Raw genomic sequence first — 18,279 nt, forward strand, 5'->3', positions numbered from 1 at the left:
AGATAAAAAGGCAAAAATCTTGTATAAATCTTTACAATGTTCACTTTGGGAATTTGACCTACCTTTAACTTTCTTCTGAGCTTAACTCATTCTGAGGAAGTGCCCTTCCAGAGTAAGGTCTGCACGGGTGGGGATCTTTGGCTTTTCATTCCACTGATGTATCTCCTGAGCACCCTCAGTGCATACTGAGTGAGTGGGAATGGAGGGTCTATCGAATAGCTTATGAATTTAGAGATAAGGTAACTAGATCTCAGGCATGTTAGAATTTCTCAGTATTCTTTTCTCTCGGACAGATCTTGAACAGCTTTGAGAGTTGCCTGATTCCTCAGTTGTCCAGTTCACCACCAGATGTTGAAGCCATGAGAATCTATTTAATACTTCCCGAATTCCCACTGCTCCAGGATTCCAAGTATTACATAACGTTGACTATTCCCCTGGCCATGGCCATTCTGCGGCTGGATACAAACCCCAGCAAAGTATTAGGTGAATTTGTGAAACCCAATACCAGTGGCTTTGCACTTTTTATTTTATTGGTGTGACCACTGACTCTCAGTGGACTGAGATCCGAGAATCGATCTGTTGCCATTTAATATGCTTAACATTCAGATCTTACTTTTCTTTGCTGCTGTCTTCTAACTGGCTATGTTTGCACGATGAGCAAATCGAACCATTATTTTGGTTACTTGAAATGATTCATGCTAGACTAATCTTGATATTTAAATATTCACAAGGTTACATTATCCAACTTTAAACTACTTTTTTAACCTCCTACATTTGCTAGTAGTTAATAGTGCCTCAAAAATTAGTGTCCATCTGTTGGTCTTTCTCCTAAACCTAATTTAGGGGGTGGGAGTGAAATGAACAGTTTGGTGTGATGCACAGGTCTCCAAAAGAGGAGAGGAAGAGAATGACCTAGTGGAGACTTACCAAATGTTTGTTCTGTTTTTCTTTTTTAGGACAGTTGAGTCCACACTGATTTTTGCAGGCCACGGACACTTTGCTGAGATAAGAACCTTCCGTTCCTCAGTGAATTGGAGAGTGTCTCTCATGGGAGTAGCGCCTGAGATGTTTTTATTAATCAAGTGCAGAAAGTCTGTCACCTGGCTTTTCCCTTTTTTTTCCTTCCCCCTGGTAAATTTTTTTTTTTAGGTGTTCATTGCGACTCAGTAACTTCTGCGTTCCATGTGGACTGGGATGTTACTTGAGTGTGTCTCCCCATGAATAAAGAGCCCTGTGTTCCTGAGGATGGAATCCCGGCTTTTCCATATTGCTTCCACCTTTGCAGAAGATACAAAAACAGAAATAATAATGAAAGCACTAGGAATATGTTAGTCCTTCATTTTGCTTTTTTAAGATCACAGCCCTTTGGGGGGCGTATTTTTTCAGGTGTCCTCGTAGACTATGAGGTAGAGAGATGGCAGTCTCCGAAGGAATATTACCTGACGTTTAAGTTTTGGGTTTTTATTTTTTTAAAATTTTTCCAGGTAGGGCCGCACAAAGAGATCAGAATCGTTCAGTTTTACACTTGTTTTTAACTTCTAATTAAAGAAATTTAAATTTAGAGGAATATCCCAAAGTATAGAAAACACTACAGGTACCCATTCACACAAAGATTCATGATTATCAGTATTTTGCCCTTTCAGTTTTCTGTATTCCCCCTACCACCACCTTTTTATTTTTGCTGAAATATTTTTTAAAAAATCATAGACATCCTATCATTTCATCCTTTAAGTATTTCAGTATGGCTGAATTTACTTCTGACAATGTAGAAGCTAATACTATAGCCTTCTTGTCTGATTATGAGAAAGCATAGTTTGGGGAGAAACAGAAATAGTAGTTTTCAACTAATGATGCCTCTTGAGGGAAGGCATGAATGCCATACTGGCGCTGTTTTCAGAGCCATGTGGCCCTTTGCATCCCTGGTACAGGATGAGGTGGGGGCAGCAAGGATGAGATCTGAAGGCTCCTGCCCACAACAGGTGCCTTAGCATCTTGTCCACACAGACCTTTGGAATTGAACTTTTAGCTAAGCTTTCTGAATGGGTCTTGGAGGAAAAAAAAATCAGATCAAGCGCTACGAAAAAAGCTCTAGGGATTCTTATGGATCTCCTGCCCTCTCCAGAAATGCCTTGATGGATTCTTTTTAAAGTCAGTTTTGGGAAACTGTATTTTAGACTAATGTTCATTTTCTAGCCGGAGCAGTTTTTAGCTAGTAGGCAGAAGACGTAAATACTTGATCAAGGATACATGTTGAAATATGTCTTTTCTCTCTCCCTAAAGATAACTGGTGGTCTCAGGTATGCCCAAAATATTTCATGAAGCTGGTAAACCTCTATAAAGGTGCAGTCGTTTATCTACTGAGAGGAAGAAAGACATTCTTAATTCCTGTACTGTTTAACAATTATATTACAGCAGCTCTCAAGCTCCTGGAGAAGTTATATAAGGTGAGCATAGAGAGGAGCCAGTGGGGAGAGGGGTGAATAGATGGTAGGCTCAAATGTCCTACTGAGGTTGTCCATGGAAAGCCCTTTTTCGGTTGTCTGGGTTTTAATTTTCCTTATTTTGTTCTTCATCAGGTAAATCTCAAAGTGAAGCATGTGGAATATGATACATTTTACATTCCTGAGATTTCCAGTCTTGTGGACATTCAGGAAGACTACCTCATGTGGTTCTTGCATCAAGCAGGCATGGTAAGAATTCACGTAAAGCGGATCTTAAAGCTTTAGTCTTGAGGCACCTGGGTGGCTCAGTCATTAGGCGTCTGCCTTGGGCTCAGGTCATGATCCCATGGTCCTGGGATTGAGCCCCGCATCGGGCTCCCTGCTCCGCGGGAAGCCTGCTTATCCCTCTGCCTCTGTCTCTCATGAATAAATAAAATCTTAAAAAAAAAAAAAAAAGCTTTAGTCTTTTCTCAGAGTACAGATAAGGACGAGAAGAGCACATCTGAGCCCCAAATTTGTCCTTGACTTTGGTGTTAATGTCACAATGTTTTGGCTGGCTTTGCATTCTTGAAACTTTGAAGTGCTTTGAGAAATCATAAATGGTCAGTAAGGAGTCATAAATGGGTAGTCAGCCAGAATGGTACAAATGTTAATTAGTTGCCAACATTTTAAAAATCAAGGTATCTAAAGTAGTCACAGTTGTAGAAGCAGAAAGTAGGGTGGTTGGTGGCTGGGGCCTGAGGGAAGGGAAATGGAGCATTGTTTAGTAGGTATAGAACTTCAGCTTTGCAAGATGAAAAAGTTCTGGAGATCTGCCGTGTAATAATGTGAATATAATTAGCACTACTGAACTGTACGCCTAAAAATGGTAAAGATGGCAAACTTTGTTACATGTCTTTTACTACAAAAAAGGCAAGATACTTAAAATGAATTTCTAGCTTTTCTTGAAACTTGGAATATCTGGCAACATAACCTGTCCTCCCAGATGGTACCAATTGGCTGGAGTTCAATAGTGGCTCTTTAGACGAGGCTTCTGTGTGCCTCAGTCCCCACTGCCCCTTGATTCTGACATTGAGGAAAGGATCATTTGCTAATTACTATCTTCTGATAGCTAGCTTACTTCAGTTGTCTTGTGTTGGCACCTGAATTCTGTAGGCCACCGCTGATTTGGGATTATGGATGTGAAGATGTCACCCATCCCTGACCTAGCTGTCACCGTATGTTAGATATGCCACCCAAGGGACTGTGGATTCCTGCCTGCCACCATGACTTGGCAAGAGGTGCTCAGTTTGATTGCAGACTGGCTTGGGATCTCTGCATGGGTTTTTAGGACCTCCCCTCTGTGGAGTATGTGTAAATTGGAGTTATGTCAGAAAACCAAATGATGATTTGTTACTGTATTTAGTGAAGTGATGTGCAACAGATACATTTGGTGTGAGTCCTTGCCAGTTTAACAGATTCTTCACCAACATTTAACAGATTCATCACCAACATTTCCCTGTAGTGTTTTTGGAGGTGAGTAGTGGTCTCTAATAGCAAGGTGTGTAAATAGGTTTATTTAACTTAGGAGATTATTTGGTTTGTCAAATAATAGATGATCAGTGCTAGACACAATGTGTTTTTTAAATTTAAATTCAATTAACATATAATTAACATATAATGTATTATTTGTTTCAGGGACACAGGTCTGTGATTTATCAGTCTTGTACCCAGGGCTCATCACAACACATATCCTCCCCAATGTCCATCACCTAGTTATGTGTTTTTAATAAGCTTTATGATAACCTTGAAAAAACAAAATACTCAAATAAAAATGAGTTCGAGTCTTTTAAATGGGTTTACATGGGAAATTTAACATGCAAGCTAGCAATGAACTCTGCTTTCAGCTGCTACTTTAGAAATTGGAAAAAAAAGCTTTTCTGTTTTATCAACTTGTGAGTAACTATTCATGGAATAATAAAATGTTAAGAGCTGAAATAAGCTTTATGAATTATTTTGGCTGTTTTGTTTCTAGGTGAGGAATTGGAGGCCCACAGAAGTTAAACAGTTTTTCCAATTGTTTAAGGAATTTAGTTAGCTTCATAGAAGCCAATTCTTCTGACTTTGAATCTACCCTTTCTGTGACTGGATGCTGAATAAAATACTTCTAATGAACCCTAATTCTTTTTGCCACTGAAAAAGAAGTTGCTGGTGTTAGAAATGTAGATTATCATGATTGCAGTCTGTGAATGGCGGTACTTAAGTGAGCAACTTTGGCTTTCTTTTAGATTCCACATAGAAGTGATACCATATAGTATTTGTCTTTCTCTGTTTGGCTCATTTCACTTGGCATAATGCCCTTCAGGTTCACGCATGTTGTTGCAAATGGCAGGATATCCTTCTTTTTTTATGGCTCAGTAATATTTCTGTGTGCGTGCATGGGAGTGTGTGTGTGTGTGTGCACACTTCACAATAAATGGCTTTACCTGTCTAATGTTTTAGTGTGGTAGTAGCCAAGGCAGTCTAGCATACAGTTCAGAGCACATGCTCTAGTCAAAAAGAACTGGGTTCAGATCTCAGTGGTAGCCTACTGCCTGTGCTGTCTTAGGCAAGTTACTTAATTCTTACAGTGCTGGTGTCCTTATTTGTAAATGAGAATTATGATAGTATCATGAGAATTAGATGGGAGAAAGCATGGGAAGGCTTTACTTGGCAGAGTACTTAGTGGCGTATATATAATAAGCCCTCACTAACTGGTTTTCAGTAAGCAGCTCTGGGTCACCTAATATGTGTCATGAGCCTGCTGGTCACCAGGGACGGAGACCTGTGTAGCATGTGGTGATTCCCTCTGTGGGATATTCAGTGCAGAGGCAGCAGTGAAAAAGACATTACACAGCTGTGGAACCGTTGTGTGTAAAGGGCTATGGAGCACAAAAGGAACATTCTAGAATGGCTGATTTTTGCTCATTTTAAAGATTTGTTTTAATTTATTTATTCCAGAGCAAGAGCGAGTGAGCAGAGGAAGGAGCAGAGGGAGAGGGAGACACGGACTCTGCACTGAGTGCAGAGCCTGATGTGGGGTTCCATTTCAGGACCCTGAGACTTAACTGACTGAGCCGCCCAGGCACCCTGGTTTTTGCTCATTTTAAAGAAGAGGTGGTAGTGGTTTATTTCAGTTAATAAACTGCCAGCTTCTACACTTGAAAACCGAAGAGCACATAGAATAAGTGGCTCAATGGGCTCCCATAGAGGGCAGCACAAGGGAGAAAGTCAATGACAAAGAAAATGCTTCCTAAGTAAAAGCTAGAATTGAGTTGACACCTTGCTGTATGTATCACATGGGGACAGTGGTTTGGCTCCAGGTACCGTGTTGTTCCCGGGTGAGACAAGGCCACTGTTTTGCCTCAGCATCATGCAGTGATGCTGGGAAGCCAGATTTGTCTATGATGGGTACAGGAGCACCTGGTGGCAGGCCCTAAGGCAGAGTTAGCTGTGTTTTCTCCTCATGCTGCAGATGTTTGTACAGTACCTCCTGTCCCCAGCCAGCCACAGCCACACGTAGGAAATGTGGACTTGGAATTTAAAAAAAGAAGAAAAAGATATTCCCAGTTCCCCAGTTCTGTACCATGTACTTATTCCATGCTTTTGTTTAATATACTTTTGAAAATGAAAGAAGGTCACAGTCTAACCCCATTTCAAGCAGGAACACTTGAAATATGATCCATCACCAGTACTTTGCTAGTTTTATGTTTGTTAGACTCATTTTGGGGAGTGGATGTCCCAGGACGAGCAGGCTCCTCCCTGAGAGGATCACATATCTTATGAGTTCACGCTCATCCTCCTACGTTAGGGAGAGCAGCCATAGAGCAAAATCCTAACGCTGCTGTTGGAACATTTATTTCATGTAATGCAGAAATGCCAGTACTAATAACATTTCTAAAATAGTTAGCATTTACAGAATAAAAATCAGTGACATTAAGTGATTATATTTCAAATACAAAACCCGTAGACTTATAAAAAATTGTAGACCTTCTGTGTATAAGTAGACCTTCAAAGGGATGCCTGGTGGCTCAGTCGATTAAGTTGCTGGCTCTTGATTTCGTCTCATGTCATGATCTTGGAGTCATGAGTTCGAGCTCCCTGGCTGGCTCCGTGCTCAGCAGGGAGTCTGCTTGGGATTCTCTCTCCCTCTTCCCCTCCCCTCCTCTGGCTCTCTCTCTCTCTGGGTAAATCTTTTTTTTTTTTTTTTTTTTACTTTTTTTATTATGTTAATCACCATACATTACATCATTAGTTTTTGATGTAGTGTTCCATGATTCATTGTTTGTGTATAACACCCAGTGCTCCATTCAATATGTGCCCTCTTTAATACCCATCACCAGGCTAACCCATCCCCCCTCCCCTCTAGAACCCTCAGTTTGTTTCTCAGAATCCATAGTCTCTCATGGTCCGTCTCCCCCTCTGATTTCCCCCCCCTTCATTCTTCCCCTCCTGCACCCCTGAGCGGGTGATGGGAGTGGTGGGGCTTGCAGCAAGAGGGCAGCAGAATGGTCCGAGAACTGCAGTGGGCCTGGAGAGGGCCAGGACCTCCAGACAGACCTGCTGATTGATGTCTGAAATAACTATACTGTCCTAACAAAAAAATACCGGTATTGAAGAATACTGGGTACGCTGTGATGCTATAATGCCCACAACTGTTTTTGTGGTCCCTCTGGTCACTTCTCTCCCAGTCACTTTTACATTCGAAGTGTTCAGAACTTTTATCTTGCTTTATAGACCAACACACGTAGACAATTTTTTTCTGTCCCTTGAGAATAAGCAAATAATGCTTAGTTCTGAATATTGCCACTACTTGTAAACCCACTTCCCTAGGATACTCCTCCCTAGGTACCTAGACTAGAAGATCACTTTGTGAAGTGCTATTTTATGGTATGTGGGCTTTTTTTTTTTTTTTTTTTAGTGATTTCAGTTCCTAAATTCCAAATAATTAGGTATAGTAGGTATGAGAATGAGCCAAATTAGCCTGGATTATATATGCATGATTCCATACCTTGTCTCACTGGACTAGAATCATCTCTCCAGTTAGGGTTTCTTAGTCTAGGGAAATGTTCCAAGATCTCTAAAGGAACTTAGTTCCAAAGGATTAACAGGATGGATTTTAGTGAAAATTGCTATTAAATGATTTCATCGAAATATACACAAACACAAAAGGAGGTAGTTCTACACTTCTTACTCAGTAGCCCTTAAACAATTATAGAACCAAACCAAATCTACAAAGTAAATGCAGACAAAACTCTAAAATCAATAAAATGCAGATTAGCCTTTTGATTAAATTTGACAGCAAAAATACCTTATTGAAACCCATTGTATTGGGGAGAGGAACTGCCTGCTGTCAGGCCTTGGGTGCCTGAGTTCCCCCAGCCTGTCGGCCCTGGGATGACTCAGCTCTATTCTCTTTTCAGAAGCTATGAAACCTTCCTTCATGCAGTGGGCCGAGACTGGTCTGGCCTTTTCCTGGGCGCAAATGCATCCCTGACAGAGGAAGACTGCTTTTCTTCTTTTTCATTATCCTTGGACAATTAAGTATATAAAACGTGACACCAGTGCAATCATTAAAATAAATGAAAATCATCACAAGGAGGTTGTTCAGAATGCATTTTCATTAGTTTTGTTTAGGATAGCCTTTTAAAGAACTCGCAGAATTTTAAAAAATTCTAGAGCACTCTCAGATCTCTGAGAGTAAGTCTGCAGTTTTCTGTTTGAGAAATACTGCTGCAGATCAACAAATGTGTATTGTTGATGTTTTTGTTGTAGCTGTGTTTCATTTGTGATAGTTGTTATTTATTGTTATTCCCGTCCTCAAAATTTTATTTAGATTTATTCACATACTGATGGAATATCTTCTATAGGCCTGGCACTAGTCTAAGTGCTGAGTCAGGGACAGCTTTCTAAATATTTGTTTTCTCCTAATCATGACAGCTGTGTGTGTGTGTGTGTGTGTGTGTGTAAGAAGGAGATGTAACATGATGACAAATAAAATGCAGTCTGCATCATCCATTTTACCCAAGAAAATTAATATCTGAAGTCAAGGTTGTAAAGCTCCTGTTTTGGAATTAGATTTCTTATAAAAGAGCATTCTATTAATGCTGTAAATTATGGAGTCAGTGAAATGGTCTTTAAAGGTCCTTTAAAATTTTTTATACTTGTTTTTATATTTTTTTCTCAGTCTGTACCCATCAAAACATCTGGTCTGTTCCATCAAAAACCAATCAGCCATTCAAATGGTGTTCGCTCTCTGCATGGGCAAATAGTCAGATCGGTTATATGTTTTTTGACTTATATTTTATATTCGCAGGGGGTAGAAAGTTCAGGTTTTACAATCCAAGTAAGAGACTTTTTATTTTTCTTTACACAGAAGGCTAGACCATCTATAATACAGGTAAACGATCCATTTTTCATTTACTTATATATTTTTCTAGCAGTTTTTTCTGTGGACCACTGTAATATTGCTAATAATATGTTTTATTCTAGGATACTGTCACACTTTGTTCCTACCCTTTCATCTTTGATGCCCAAGCCAAGACCAAAATGTTACAGACCGATGCTGAACTACAGATGCAGGTATCATATTTTAAAAATCATTTCCTCTTCTTACTGTGTTCTGTTCATCCTAAGCATTCCGTTGTAACTTTTACTAACATGAGAGAGTCTAACAGGGCCACTATAACTTTTTAGAACTATTTTAAGTTTTTTCAGCAATTTTATGTTGAATATAACACATATACATGAATGCATGTTTACCTGGATCTGGGGTTGGCAAGCATTTTCATAAAAGGCCATATAGTAAATATTTTAGTTTTTGTGGGCCATGCAGTCTATCTCAACTATTCAACTATTTCGTGTTGTAACATGGAAAGCAGTGATAGACAATAAGTAGATGAATGAGCATGGCATTTTTCCAATACTGTTTTCTGTACACTGAAATTTAAATTTTATATAATTTTCACATATGAAGTATTTTTTTCACTTTTTTCCCAATCATTTAAAAATGAAAAAAAATTGTTATTTCAAGAGCTGTACAAAAACAGGCAACAGGCTGGATTTGGTCTGCAGGCCATCATTTGCTGCCCTGGTGGAGATAGGGCAATAATTAAATGGAGCTTGGTAATTCTTTATTGATTAAAAACTGAAGTTATAGAGATTTGTTTAATTTATTTTAAATATACACTTTTATTATAAAATATAATTGGTTTTGATAAGCTTACAAAGACATTTGTGAATTAATAATCCAAATCTACCAGTTCCTATTGTTGGTAGGTATATCTCTTCGTTTATCCCTCTCTCTCTCTGTCTCTCACTCTCTGTGTGTATCTGTACATATGTGTCTGTTTTCACAGTGACCTATCCATGATATTGTCAATTTAAAGGCATTCCAGAGAAAGTGGACAGTTTTCAAAGAATGAAAGCTGTTTAACTCTCCATCATGTTTCTTCTACTCTGATGATTACTTCAGTCTTAATTAGCTGGTCTCAGTCATTTTCATGGGACTGGTTATGGGTCCTACGGTTCATAAACTGTTTCATTTAATTTCTTTTGGTTCAGATTAGAAAGATTTGTGTGTTTTATAAACATGAGTAACTTAGAAAATCTGGAAAAGTTAAAGGGAAAATCAGAAAGAACAGAATGGAGAAGCATTCAGCCTGCTCCCCACCCACCCCAGGTCCAAAGGCACAGGTGATTGCTGTTCCAGCCCCACTCCCAGGTGTACTCTGAGTAATTGTATTCTTGGCTGTGCTGTTCCAGGTGGCGGTCAATGGAGCTAACCTGCAGAATGTCTTCATGCTTCTCACCTTGGAGCCTCTGCTGGCCAGAAGCCCCTTCCTGGTCCTTCACGTTCGCAGGAATAATCTCGTTGGAGATGCCCTAAGAGAGCTGAGCATTCATTCTGATATTGATTTGAAAAAGCCTCTCAAAGTGAGCCCTTCATTTTATTCCTCTAAATATCTTCCAGGATTTTCTTTAAACAGTGTTGATGAAACAGCAAAGGTCTTATTATGAAAATTGTGGAGTACAGCCATTCATGATTTCTTTCATTCATTTGACAAGAATTTAATCACCTCCTTCTGTCAAATCATCGAACAGAACATCTCAACATACCACCAGATAAGAATGCCAGTGGATTACTTGAGGGATTATAGGGCTTTCTCTGTCTGCTGTCTTGGGTGTACCTGCTTCAGCTCTACCAGAAACAAGCCAGCAAGAGCAGAACTAAAGCTTCAACTAGGCGAAACTATCCAGTCAGCATCTAGGAAGACTTTGGTTGTCAGATATTGAAGAGAAAGAAGGAAAAACCTAGAATGGAAAGGTAGTGAAATTGGGAAGCTGTTGACCTATCATGATAGGCACTCTTAGTACCCTGAAATTACTGAATTAAAATTTTTTCTCCCCTCATAGACTATGCATGTTTGTGTTACTACTTACTGTATTCCCAGGGCTTAGCGCAATGCTCATACCTAGTAGGTGGTTCGATTAATGTTTAATGAATTATCTGAAGTTGTTTTTTAAGCCCTTTATCATTCCCTTCAGATGATTTCCAGATCTCTGTTGCCATTCCTGTTGTAAACTCTGATTTTCAAAAGGTAGTGTAGGCAAGAAACTGATGGTCTCCATGCTATTGTCACCCTTTCCAGAACATCCCATGAGTGGCATCAATCTCCTCTGTCTGCCTGGGAGTTCTCCCTGGGTTAGGTTTTTGATATCACAAAGAGAGGGGGCCTCCCTTTGCCCCCTGTTTTCAGTCAGTAAGTCAGATGAGACCCTTGTTGCTTCGTAGCACATCTGCGTTAAGTCTTCTGCTGGCATCTGTACGATCGAGGTCCTAGTGTCTGTCCCCACCTTTGCTCCTGTCCTTCTCTCAGCAACCTGGAACCCGGCCACAAGGATACACTTTTTCTTTTTCTTTTTCTTTTTTTCTTCTAATTCTATAAAAGAATTTATTGGAAGTCTACATTTAGATATTAAATGTTTACATTCAGTTTGATAGGAATGTAATTTTCAAAAGTTAACTGAGCCTTTGTCTTAAAAGTTCATCTATTTGAGTCTTATACATATTTTTTACATCTTCAAGATCTAATCGAAGTTCTTCTGCCTCTTCTGCTTTTTCTCCACACATCTGCAGAATAGTGTTGAAGGATATACTTTTTCAAATGCTCTTTTTAGCTCTGTGTCTGAGCCCTTGCCTGTAAAAAGGGGATTGATAATAGCAATCCCTACACATGAGGCTGCTCTCATTAGGTTAATAGAGTTTAAATGCTGGCATGTAACAAACTCTCAATAAATCTTCTTTGTTGGTTTGCTGTAGCTGTTACTGTGATGATCCTATGGGTCCAGGATGCCCTGCATAGATCTGGTTATAGCCCCTCACAGAACCCAAGTCTGTGCCTCCTTCGAATGCCCTCCTTCTCTCCATATGCATCAGTTCCTTCAAGAGCCCCACTGAGAGAGATTTCTTCCAGAAAGTGTTCCTTTACTCAATTTAATCATTGGTTTTTGCTGTGTGCTAGAACATTTACCTCGCAATATATTTGATTCTTGGAAAATAAAATACAGGTGCGCCTGGGTGGCTCAGTCAGTTAAGTGTCGGTCTTTGGCTCAGGTCATGATCTCAGTCCTGGGATCGAGCCCCGCATGGGGCTCCTTGCTCAGTGGGGAGTCTGCTTTTCCCTCTTCCCCCCCTCCCCCGGCTTATGACATCTCTTTCTCTTAAATAAATAAAATCTTTAAAAATAAATAGATAGAAAGAAAATATAATCTCCAATTGATTATTTTATCTTTGCCTTACCGCCCCAAATAGATGGTAAACTTTCCATGGACATATGGTAAACTTCTGACTTCCTTTGTATTCCTTGGAGTACCTAGTAGAAATTCTGTGTGTCTGTAAGTGCCTTGTTAATAATCAGCACATACACCTTGCAGTTTTCATTGCATCAGTGTATTCTCTGTAATATATTTCTTGCTTTGTCCTGACTTTGGAAAGAGTTTGCTAAAAAAAGGTAAAACATCAAAGATTTCCCTGAAGTATTAATTTTGCTTTCATTATTTTAAGGTAATCTTTGATGGTGAAGAAGCAGTGGATGCTGGTGGTGTCACAAAGGAGTTCTTTCTTTTACTGTTAAAAGAACTTTTGAATCCTATCTACGGAATGTTTACCTACTATCAGGATTCAAATCTCTTGTGGTTTTCAGATACGGTAAGTTAGTGATATTGCAGTTAAACAGATGGATTGCATTAGATTTTCTTTTTGTGGTCAGACCAACCCCCTGACTTCTGACTTTACAAAGGGGAGCATAACAAAGATAATTTAAACAGTCTAAATAATGTATCTAGTCTTCATTTTCACTTGTTGCCAAGATCTCATGTATTTTGTCACCTATCAGCCCCATTTCCCTTCCTGGTAGGTAAGAGCCAGGTTTTGTTATTCTTTGAAGGGTAAAAAGAACACAGTGTGATAAAGAAATGAGTTTTATGACATGTGGAAAGTGATAGACAAGTACGCCTTACTTTAATAATGTGGTATGTGTGTGAATACTTATACAAATACAGGCACATACATTATTTTTGAAAATTCAGTAGGAGAGCTAAGCTTAAAATGACATCTAATTTTAACCAGACTATAATTTAGTTCTTTTTTCCATTGGAGTTTTCCCCCTAGATCTGCGCTGTTCCAAAAACGTAGCCATTAGCCACATGTAGGTATTTAAATATAAATTTTAGTTAGTTAAAATTAATGTTTAAGATTTATTTCCAAAGTTGTGCTAGCCACATTTCAGGTGCTCAGTAGGTGTAGCTAGTGGCTGGGGGATGGCACAGCATAGAATAGACTGTTCCCATCAGAGCAGAAAGTCCTGTTGGACAGCGTTGCTCTAGAAGATTATATGCTCTTCTCTGTGTCGCTAGATGAGCTGTAAATGCTTAGCTTTGTCTAGGTTGCAGTTTTTGGTGGTATTGCAGGATGTCTCTCTGCTTCAGAAGGTAACTGAGTATTAATGAGGTCTTTATTCTTCTATACTGAAAATATTCTGAGGTAAATGGCAGTGTTTTGAGGGCTGCAAGCAGTGCATTCCTTTTTTTTTTTTTTTAACACATTTGCATACATACTGAAAAGTGTTTTGTAGAGCACAACTGGTTTCACTTGATTGGCATAACCTGTGGACTAGCCATCTACAACTCCACTGTGGTCGATCTCCACTTCCCGTTGGCTCTCTATAAGAAATTACTGAACGTGAAGCCTGGCTTGGAAGACCTGAAGGAGCTCTCACCCACTGAAGGAAGGTATAAAGTTAAAAGATGGGGACTGCTCTGGCTGCCTGTGGCACAGGGATTTAAGGTTGAAAATACCACATAGACAAGTTTGAGTTTATCAAACCATATGGCTAGACTCTTTTATTTATTTTTTTAAGATTTTATTTGTTTATTTGACAGAGACAGCGAGAGAGGGAACATAAGCGGGGGAGTGGGAGAGGGAGAAGCAGGCTTCCTGCTGAGCAGAGAGCCCGATGTGGGGCTCGAACCCAGGACCCTAGGACCATGACCAGAGTCGAAGGCAGATGCTTAATGAGTGGGGCACCCAGGCTCCCCCATATGGCTAGACTCTTAAGATGCAGATGCACTGCTACTTGCTTGAGGCATGGCCTGTGGCAGAGGGGACCAAGGAAAAGGGAGGTCATGGTTGCCCAGGGCTACAAAATAATCTCACCCTTCCTTATCCTGAACAAAAATAAAGGGTGGAGACTTGTCATGGTCCAGAAATACAGAGAGAAAGTACTGAAAAGGGAGTATTTAAAAAAATTTTGATTGAGATATAATCCACATACCATACAATCCACCTACTTGTAGTATACAATTCAGTGACTTCCAGTGTATTCAGAGTTGTGTAGCTATCACTACAATTTTAGAAGATTTTTATTGCCCGAAAAAGAAACCTGGTCCTCCTTAGTTGTCATCCCCAGTTTCCTCATCCCCCAAGCCCTAGACAATAGCTCATCTGCTTTCTGTGTAGACTTGCCTTGTCTGAATATTTCATATAAATGGAATCATGCAATATGTGGTCCTTTGTGTCTGGCTTCTTTGATGCAGCATGTTTTCAGGGTTCATCCATGTTGAAACACATGTCAGTATTGACAATTATAATAATCATTGAATGGATATGTATGACATTTTGTTCATTCATTAGTTGATAGTTGATGGAAATTGGTGTTGTTCCCACTTTTCAGTTGGCATGGATAATGCTACCATGGACATTCTTGTACAAGTTTTTGTGTGGATGTAAGTTTTCATTCCTCTTGAGTGTATACTTAGGAGTGGGATTGCTGGGGCCATCTGGTGGCTCTGTGTTTAGTCTTTTGAGGAATTGCCAGACTGTTTTCCAGAGTAGTGGAGCCATATTTTTATGTTATTCTCTTTCTGGCTCTTAAAACTCTTTTGATTCTGACTTTTTCTGCCTTAATTTTAGGTAACATAAGATCAGATATATAAAAAGCACCATATCCTTGGATTTCTGTAGACAGTATAATCCTTTTGGCTTTAACAGGAAGGAACAGCACTTTTTATGGAGAAAGAGTACCAATATTAAGATGGAGATAGAGAAAGGGTCATTTCTAATGTCCCCTCTGGGAAGTGAGACTGCCACACCACCTGGGTAGGACACCAATACTGAGAAACCATAAAGGATGGGAGAGGTGGGGACACAGAGAGGAAGAGAACATTTAGAAGGAATATTGAAAAAGAGCGGAGGAGACCCTGGCAGTGTTAATTTTGGGGTAACTGAAGAAGGCTAGAGAGTGGTTGAAGTGTGTGCGATTTACTTTGCCAGCCTGCTGGCTGAGGATATATTTGAAGTAATGATTTTGGGTGGTTAACTGGTAGTGGATTTAAATTCTACACTAAGAATTTTCTTCCTGGGCAACTTTTGACGGAACTGGACTTGGAGCTCACTAAAGTGTGAATGAAGTCTGGTTACAGGAATATATTCTCTTGAAAGCTAGGATATGACCATTGTTGGTATAAACATTCTTTTTTTAAGAGTACATGTTTGTGTTCTTTAGTATGGCAGGTAATAGAGTGACTTTACCATACAGAGCCCCTTGGATTAACGAGTAAGCCAATTAAGATTCCTAGGTGGATGAGGTGACTTTGTGGCTTTCTTACGATGGAAGGATTATTCTAATGTGGATGAAGACATTCTATAGGGCCACTGTAGTACCATGTCCTCATATTTGACTCCCAGGCAATACCACAGTTAAAGGAACACAAGTGTGTCAGACATAAATCTATCTGAATTTCTTCATAAATCTAGTAAGACTTCTCAGTGGGAAAAGAGAATAATTAATGAATGTCTTACAGGTCTACTGCCATTCCTTTTTTTTTTTTTTTTAAGATCTTACGTATTTATTTTAGAGTGGGGGTGGAGAGAGCAGGGCAGAGGAGCAGAGGGAGAGGGACAAGCAGACTCTGTGCTGAGCGTGGAGCCTGGTGTGGGCTTGATCTCACAACCCTGAGATCACGACTTGAGCCGAAACCAAGAGTTGGATGCTTACCTGACTGAACCACCCAGGTGCCCCTGCCATATTTCTTTTTAAGGTATAAACACAATTTTCTGTCAGTCTGGATTTACATTTATCCTAGAATCTTTTAGTTTTTCCTTGCAAGGATTCTGGATATATGACTGAGGTGGAAACACTATTACAGTGTCTAACTTGCCTCTTTTCCTTTCTCTATTCTATGATTAGGAGTCTTCAAGAACTTTTAGATTACACTGGCGAAGATATTGAGGAGACTTTCTGCCTCAATTTCACGGTAAGGATTTCCACAGTTTACTTCTGATTGTGGCATTCCCTTTCATCATGTTCACAAGTCATAATGAACATATAGTTGTTCTCTACATTGAAGAATAAATTCAGGGTCTTCTCTGAACAAATTTTATTTTAGTTATAGTGTCTTGATTGTTAAAGGAGTTAAGTGAAGATGTTGAATAAATGAATGATTCATCTGTGAACTTAAAATCACTGAAACATTAGTCCTCTTTACTCTTGATACATAGATTTCTAGAGTTCATATCGTTTTCTCTTTGATTGCATTTATTGGCAATTGCATGTCTTAAAACACAGGATATCTTTTAAGGTACTAATGTTTTCTGCATCAGGTTCTCTTTTCCCAAGAATATTCTGTGTAATAAGTAATGATTAACCTACATTTGTTCCTAAAGCTTCTCTCAGTCATGTGGATTCTAGAAAGATAAGTGGTAAACAGAATTGAAGCATCTCTTTTTTTTCCTCCTTAAATATAGATTTGTCGAGAGAGCTATGGAGTGATTGAACAGAAGAAGCTGATACCTGGGGGGGACAAAGTAACTGTGCGCAAGGATAACAGGTTAGTCCTGACCTTGGACCCTTGCGGATGTTGCTACTTTATTTCTCTGCACTTTTACTTTTAAGACCAAGATTGAAGTTAAATCTTAATCCCTTCTGCAGTGGAGGCAAGGGTGAGAGAGCAAGAATTTGCAGATTGTAATTAATTTTTAATATTAGAGGAAGCACCAGGCCTAGGTTCAGGAGGTAACTGTTGCAGATCTAGAAAAACACAGACCTCTTCTTGCATCTTTGCACATTTTTAAAGACAACTAGAAGACTGTGAGTTCTAATGTAACATTCAGTAACCTTCTTTGTTATGTAAACCTTCCAGACTATCCAGGGAGCTTCAGCTTTGGGGAAAGTAAGTGCCCAAGAAAAATGGCTTCAGATGATGAAATTACCTTAATTCTAGGAACCTAATGTAGAGGCTAGTCTTGTGTCAAGTAGGTGTTTCAGTCAAGACTCAAGAATCTCTTGGAGGAAAGAAAAGAATCCCTTGGAGCTAAATATACTGTCCTGTCTTTATCTGCATAACATTGGTACTTTGTTCACAGCAAATGATCTATTTATTTTTTTCAAATAAGAACACGTTTATATATTCCCTATAGTCTGATGTTTTTAGAATTGGGAAATTTATGGCAGATCATAGAGTGGATTTTTTGGCCTAGAAGATTTCTCTTGTAGTTTTGATGATTGTTTTATCATGTATATGTGTATGTATCTGCCTTTAGTTCTCAAAGGATGTCTGAGCTTTTGCATCAAGTTTCAGACAAGATAACATTTGCATCATTTTGTAGAAGCTAACAATGGGCTAGGCCTGTGGCCTGAGGAAGGGAACATTCAGAATGTCTTTATACTATTGTGAGTCATCGTAGAGCTCTGTGTGTTTGGTACACTGGGTTGGACGGTGATCCAGGGCAGGCCTAGGCCACTTGTGATGTAGTCTGCACTTGAGGCAGTTGTTGGGACTTACAACTCTTTCTTATCTTTATAAAAGTATTACTCTTAGAGTACTTTTTGTCTCTGCTTTTTTTTCTCTCTCTCTCTCTGGGTCTGAATTTTTCTCCCTTCCTGTTTCTACTTCTCCTTCCCTGTCACGCTCACTGTCTCTCCTTATTCAATAGATATTTCTTTTAATCATCAATTGAATTGACTGAATAGTTGAGAGGTAAAGTGTTCAGGAATACTGAAATATAACACAGTCTCTTTAGGGTGTAAGCTCTTCTTGTGTGCAGCCATATTTCAAAAGTGAAGTAGACTAAATTGGGGGTTGAATCTGAAGAGTTCAGAGATAGCAACTTGGACACATACACCCGGGAGGTCAGGTATGGCCTAGAGCTAGGTTGTGAAACCTACCTGTTGGATAACAGAAAGTATAGGGAACAAAGGCCACAGTAAAAAGTGAAAGGTGCTCCATAGAGTGATCGCTAAATCTTAGTTGTTATTTCAGG

At 39.4% G+C, this 18,279-nt stretch overlaps 1 protein-coding gene across 7 annotated transcripts in view; it reads left to right on the forward strand.

Annotated features, from left to right (window-relative positions):
• Positions 1-18,279, forward strand: part of HERC3 (HECT and RLD domain containing E3 ubiquitin protein ligase 3) — a 128,094-nt gene that overhangs the window by 83,328 nt on the left and 26,487 nt on the right. For 5 of the 7 annotated variants that reach the window (XM_027597634.1, XM_027597636.1, XM_027597635.1 and 2 more), the window contains 11 exons: positions 294-483; positions 2,281-2,444; positions 2,577-2,690; positions 3,921-3,956; positions 8,836-8,859; positions 8,952-9,041; positions 10,224-10,394; positions 12,526-12,669; positions 13,585-13,751; positions 16,208-16,274; positions 16,765-16,847. In XM_027597634.1, the coding sequence (XP_027453435.1) occupies positions 294-483; positions 2,281-2,444; positions 2,577-2,690; positions 3,921-3,956; positions 8,836-8,859; positions 8,952-9,041; positions 10,224-10,394; positions 12,526-12,669; positions 13,585-13,751; positions 16,208-16,274; positions 16,765-16,847 (1,250 nt within the window). The remainder of the gene's footprint in view (positions 1-293; positions 484-2,280; positions 2,445-2,576; positions 2,691-3,920; positions 3,957-8,835; positions 8,860-8,951; positions 9,042-10,223; positions 10,395-12,525; positions 12,670-13,584; positions 13,752-16,207; positions 16,275-16,764; positions 16,848-18,279) is intronic. The other 2 variants (XM_027597637.1, XM_027597638.1) reach the window with 2 other exon arrangements.

This window comes from Zalophus californianus, chromosome 2 (genome assembly GCF_009762305.2).
Source record: "Zalophus californianus isolate mZalCal1 chromosome 2, mZalCal1.pri.v2, whole genome shotgun sequence".
Taxonomy (NCBI): Eukaryota; Metazoa; Chordata; class Mammalia; order Carnivora; family Otariidae; genus Zalophus; species Zalophus californianus.